Below are 6,000 nucleotides of genomic sequence, written 5' to 3'. Positions count from 1 at the left end.
AATTGTCTTTCGTGAAAGTTAATTTGTTTACGAACTTTTTCCTATAGATTTACAGCATTTTAAAAAAAGGATTGGATAAGAGAAATCTCGTATAAGTTAGATTCTTGGTCAATCTATCATTAGTTTTCTTAAAAAATGATGTCATTTCAATACTTACACTAAATAACCACAATCATTTCGCGGGTCCTTCTTGCCTACGTGTTACGTGTCAAAATAAACGCCCCACAAAAGAATAGTCTCCACTAACTTGCCGTGTCAAAATTGGCTCTCTCTTGTATATAAAAGGCTTTTTTTTAACTCTCATATGCTTATAGTTCATTTCATTCCCCACAGTTTAATACAAACATTTACCAAATGGACGCTGATTATTTTATCTCTCTATTCGATTCATGCTGGTTTGGTCACAAAAGCTTCATCAAACATTCAACAATATCAAATATTCCTGAAGAAAGCTTAAGTATTCATCATATGATTCAAGAAGATTCAACAGAGCCAATGTTGTTAAAACAGCCTTCGATTCTTATCAGGTCGAAAAGTGATCAGCTTAACAACATGACAAGCTACAGTTCTGATCACTGCTCCTCTCCAAATTCAGTGCTTCTTGCACCTCATCTACAAACAATACTCTCCGGAAAAGAAGTAAACGACGAGGCACTACAAGAAAAACAGCTAAATTTGACTGATAACGGTGTACATGCAAAGTTATCGAAAAATGTTAGAAGAAAGATGAGGAGCACGAGTAAAAGTTTATCGGACCTTGAATTTGAAGAACTAAAAGGGTTTATGGATTTAGGGTTTATATTTTCGGAAGAAGATAAAGATTCAAGTTTAGCAGATATAATTCCAGGTTTACATAGATTAGGTGAGAAAAATAATGGACAAAATGATGATCATGAAGTTACAAGGCCTTATCTTTCTGAAGCATGGGAAGTTATGGAAGAAGAAAAAATAATAGATGCATTGAATAACTGGAGAGTTCCTGCACCTGAAAATGAGATAGACATGAAAGATAGTCTCAAGTGGTGGGCACATACTGTAGCATCTGCTGTAAAATGATGGAAGAACATTTGTTAGTTATGATTTGTATTTCACCAATTCATTCTTTGATTTGTTTGTTGTAAAAAGTTTAACTTCATTGACACATAACATCTTATTCCTTCCTCCAATCTAACTTTTTAACATCTTCATTGACAATTTGTATCATTGTTCAACATGAGATCCTAGCCTAGTGGCACGACAGGTCACAGGTTTGATTTTCCCCTCCTTATAATTTGTACCGTCCTTTTGATATAAAAGAAATTGCTCAATAGACCTGAATACGTATAATATATTATGTAAAATTGAATATATCATAATTTATTTTGCATTTTAAATATAGAGAGATTTTACTATTAGCATCATGAGAAAGTACTAACTAGATGATGTGGAGAAAGACTTAAGGGGAGCCACAACTCACAAGGCACATTTAGACAACAGAAAATGCATGTTCCTTAATTAATTATGAAAGAAATGGGTGATAGAGAGAGTTTATTGATGACAACCACAAAGCTAGTTTTTGATAAAAACAAATGTAATCCTACATTGTGAAAAAAAACCAGGGAGCACGTTGAGTTTTTCGTTAACTCCTCGTGCCCTCTACAGCCCCGTTTGTCGTAGCACCGGTGACCGGATCCCTTACCTGGGTAAGGTAGGGCTCCTTGGTTGGAAGTGCTACCAATATTTCTCAGAAAGGAAAGGTTGTAAAAGTTATTGTTTAGCAAAATGTGCCTTGTTCTAACTGCAACAACTATTTTCATAGGAGTAAAACAATGTCTGTCTTCGAAGAAGAAGAAAAAGAGTAAATCAAAACGTGAAGGTGATGCTGATGCTGATGGGGCTGTCTCTGTGTCTTCATCAAAACGTGATGCTGATGCATATGTCTACGTTTACTCATCAAGACGATCCTCGAAAAAGATTTATTGAATTCTTTGCAATTTCTGTGATCATTTCTATTGAAATTGTTAGCACATTCTGTACGGGATTATGCAAAGTAGGTGATGCAGGAAGTGTCTTCATTAAGGCTCTTTGTGTTACTAGGATTCTTGAGAAATTAGAAAAAGAAGATTTGAAAAATAATGAAATGTATAGTAGTAAATTTATCTTGGCATTTTCTGGGCTGACTTTTCACTTTCATTACCTTGTATAGGAATTTGAGGGGAAGGGCTTTCTAGTATTTCATGATTTTACTTGATTCTTCTTTTAATTCCGAGGTGTTTGAATGTTTTTTCTTAATACTGTGCAGAAATGAGAGCACACTGTCTATCCACAACAGAGACAACCTTGATTTCTTTGTTAATTTACTATGCAGTTGTTTGTGTTGCATTGCTGCTTATCATTTAGTTATCATGACTCACAATGGCATAAAAATCTACTTGAATCACTGCAAAATGACATGACATAATCGATAGTTTAAAAAAAGTGGTGTTAAAGATGACTGACATCAATTGAGTCGAATTTGACCGTTCTAAGTAAAACAACAGCGTTTTTCGACGTGGCACACATAAACCCGATTAGCCATAAGGATTTTTGTTTACTACAAAGATAAAAAAAAATTATTCAATTAAGTATTAGAAGGATAGCAAGCATTTGCATACGGCTTTTGTTTTTTATTGGTGTATTTGTTGTAAATGCAGGGGTCCATCATTATTAAGAAGTGTTGGTCAATCAAAACAAATTAAAATTATAAAAGTTTGTGCTTAGTGTGTGCCAATGAGCACACCAGAAAACCGTTTGTTTTATTACAAAGAAACACAGTTATTCAAAGGGAGGAGTAAATGGGAACACCGGCAATACTACAGCCACCATCTACTATGAAAATGTTGCCTGTAACATATTTAGAAGAGTCATCAATCAAGTATCGGATCAATGGTAGAAATGCTGTTTCCACAGTGGATCCATAATACGGAAATGGCACAGTTTTCTTAACAACCTCCAATAGCCATTTTTGATTCAGAAGCTCTTCTGTGATTTCTGAACGGAAAAGTGATGGCGCTATTGAGTTCACCCTTACATTATGTACCCCCAGATCAAGTGCCATGACAGTGGTCATCGCGTGCATCCCTGCTTTCGACGAACTATATGCCACACTTCCGTTGCTTTGGACTCTATTTAGTCCAAATATATTTGATATATTGATAATCGATCCACCTAGTTTAGCGGCTTGCATCTGCAGAGCTACGTATTTAGAACATATCCAGGCTCCGTATAAATTTACGTTTAGCACATGATCCCATTGCTCTTTTGTCAGTTTCATTGCAGAACTCGCGCTACCTGACGATCATGATCATACATTAACAACAAATACATCTTCCAATCTAACTTTATTCTGAAATTAACATCAAACTTGCATTGTTAAACATTATGATGCTATTTAAGTACTTCGTGATTGTTTGAAACACTTCTATTAGACGTATGAGCCTCCTACGGATATCTGGTAACTTAACATGTTAACAGAAGTTCCAAATGAGTGTCCGAGTGAGGGGAATAGAAACGTTTTGATGACCCTTAAATTCAAGATCTCTAGAACGATAATTTTTTCATAACAACAAATTTATGCACAAAGTGAACATGCACCAAATTGCTTTTATCATGAAATTAGTAAACTCGTTAAATTTTTCATAACAACAAATTTACGCACAAAGTGAATATGAACCGAATTGCTTAAATAACGAAATCAGTAACCTCGGAGACCCGCGTTGTTAATCAAGACGTCAATATGGCCAAAGGCTAACCAAGCTTTTTCTATTGCTGCCTCAATGACTTGAGGTTCGGCAGTCACGTCGAGCTCTAGAGCCAAGGCCTGAGGAGTGTTTAAAGAAGACTGAGAATTGATCATATCGCAAAGCGAGTTCAGCCTGTCCACCCTCCGTGCAGCTGCAATCACCTTGCAGCCATTTTTAGCAAGAAAAATGCTGAAATCGCGACCGCTACCTGATGATGCACCAGTTATGAGTACAACCTTGCCGTTCAGATCAGACCATGGCTCCAACTTATCAGATACAATAGTGCTGTGAAGATCAGTCATTATATTTCTTCTGCAGAGATTATGATTAGCTAGCAAAGTTATATTATTGAACTGTGCATTCTCTCTTGTAATGCGCAACTCAATAGTGTTGATTAAGCTATAAGTTGTTACAGCAGGTTCAAATAACAAACAAACAACAGTCAAATAAGGAGTTCTAGCATGGATCCAAACCTGACAAAGTGCCAACCTAAGCTACTTCAAAGTGACAATAGAGATATACATGAAATAAACTATAATCTTTTCTTTTTTTGCTGCAATAAACTATTAATCGTCTAAGCACGGTTGGATAACTCAAGTGGTTAAGAGTTTATCATCTATCGTCCCACGTTTGTAAGACATATTTGTCAAAAAACTATTAATGGGTTGAAGCGCATAAGCATGTGCGGCAACGTCCCCAATATGCTAATACCGATAAGAAAAGAAATAAAACTGCACAATAGATTTATTATATTCAGAAGTTGAAAAAAGGACAATTTAGTTTAACATACATTTGTAACTCATGTTCCACTTAAAGGTTAAGATGATTGATTTAGAGGGAGGAGTAGAGGGGAACACCGGCAATACTACTGCCCCCATCAACTATGAAAATGTTGCCTGTAACATATTTCGAAGAATCATCAATCAAGTATCTGATCAACGGTATAAACGCCGTCTCGACAGTGGATTCATGATACGGCAGTGGCACAATTTTCTTGACTACTTCCAAAAGCCATTTTTCATTAAAAAGTTCTTCTGTGATCTCTGAACGGAAAATTGATGGTGCTATTGTGTTCACCCGAATATTATGTGTCCCCAAATCAAGTGCCATTACGGTAGTCATCGCGTGCATTCCTGCTTTCGATGAACTATATGCAATACTTCCTTTGCTCTGGACCCTGTTTAGTCCAGATATGCTTGATATGTTGATAATGGATCCTCCTCGATTTGTAGCTTGCATATGCAGAGCTACGTACTTTGAACATATCCACGCTCCATATAAGTTTACGTTTAATACCTGATCCCATTGTTCTTTGGTTAGTTTCATTGCAGAACTTGCGCTACCTGATTATCATGATCAGAAATTGAAACCAATTACATTTTAAAGGATATAACTGAACTTGTGTGCTGATAATAGCACAAAACATGCATTACGACAAACATTCAGACCCTAACATGATCTTATGACAAATAAGCCGTCACTCTAAAATTTAAAAATGTCAGAGTAAGGTCGAACAAGATCTTATGACATTCAACAAATATAACACCGAATGCTTAAAGTGAATATGACCAAATTAAGGCCTAAATCCTAACATTAATAAACATGATCTTATATTAAATAAGCGGTCACTCTAAAATTTAAAAGTGGCAGAGTAAGGTAAAACAAGATCTTATTACATTCAACAAATCTAACACCGAATGTTTAAAGTGAATATGACCAAATTAAGGCTAAAATCATAAAATTAACTGGTAACCTCGGAGACCAGCGTTGTTGATTAAAACGTCGATATGGCCAAAGGCTGACCAAGCTTTCTGTATCGCTGCCTCCACGACTTCAGGTTCAGCCATGACATCGAGCTCAAGAGGCACGGCTCGAGGAGTGTGTGAAGAAGACTGAGCATTGATGATATTGCAAAGCGACTTAAGCCTGTCCAACCTCCGAGCAGCTGCAATGACTTTGCAGCCGTATTTCGCAAGAATAATGCTAAATTCTCGACCACTGCCAGATGATGCACCCGTTATGAGTACAACCTTGCCGTTAAGACTACACCATGGTTCCAACTTATCAGATACACTGCTCTGGAAATTAGTCATCTTTTCTGATGCAGATTTTGTGATTAGCTGGTGATGATTTTATAGAATGTTGATTAGATAGAAACTCGTACTGCACTTGCAGAGTAGACTAAATAATTAGTAAAAATAATCAAGGGGTGTTTTGATTCGTTATAGGAATATGTGAG

The 6,000-nt window shown here is 36.3% G+C and overlaps 3 protein-coding genes across 3 annotated transcripts; 1 reads left to right on the top strand and 2 right to left on the bottom strand.

The window, feature by feature from the left end:
- Positions 1 to 354: 354 nt before the first annotated feature.
- LOC141696492 (uncharacterized) lies at positions 355 to 1,056 on the top strand. Its single transcript, XM_074500626.1, has one exon. It carries the CDS (start codon positions 355 to 357, stop codon positions 1,054 to 1,056), a length of 702 nt encoding a protein of 233 aa, XP_074356727.1.
- A 1,741-nt stretch (positions 1,057 to 2,797) lies between these two features.
- On the bottom strand, positions 2,798 to 4,063 carry LOC141696491 (uncharacterized). Its single transcript, XM_074500625.1, has 2 exons — positions 3,721 to 4,063; positions 2,798 to 3,309 (listed from the first exon to the last, which is right to left on the bottom strand). The coding sequence occupies exons 1-2, from the start codon at positions 4,061 to 4,063 to the stop codon at positions 2,798 to 2,800; spliced, it is 855 nt and encodes a 284-aa protein (XP_074356726.1).
- Positions 4,064 to 4,478: 415 nt separating this feature from the next.
- Positions 4,479 to 5,938, bottom strand: LOC141698518 (uncharacterized). The gene is made up of 2 exons (XM_074503223.1): positions 5,515 to 5,938; positions 4,479 to 5,104 (listed from the first exon to the last, which is right to left on the bottom strand). Exons 1-2 carry the CDS (start codon positions 5,852 to 5,854, stop codon positions 4,593 to 4,595), a joined length of 852 nt encoding a protein of 283 aa, XP_074359324.1. The 5' UTR covers positions 5,855 to 5,938; the 3' UTR covers positions 4,479 to 4,592.
- Between the last annotated feature and the right edge of the window lie 62 nt (positions 5,939 to 6,000).

This window comes from Apium graveolens, chromosome 11, assembly GCF_009905375.1.
Source record: "Apium graveolens cultivar Ventura chromosome 11, ASM990537v1, whole genome shotgun sequence".
Taxonomy (NCBI): domain Eukaryota; kingdom Viridiplantae; phylum Streptophyta; class Magnoliopsida; order Apiales; family Apiaceae; genus Apium; species Apium graveolens.
Note: the sequence above shows the minus strand (reverse complement) of the source record. Positions and strands in the feature narration are given on the sequence as shown.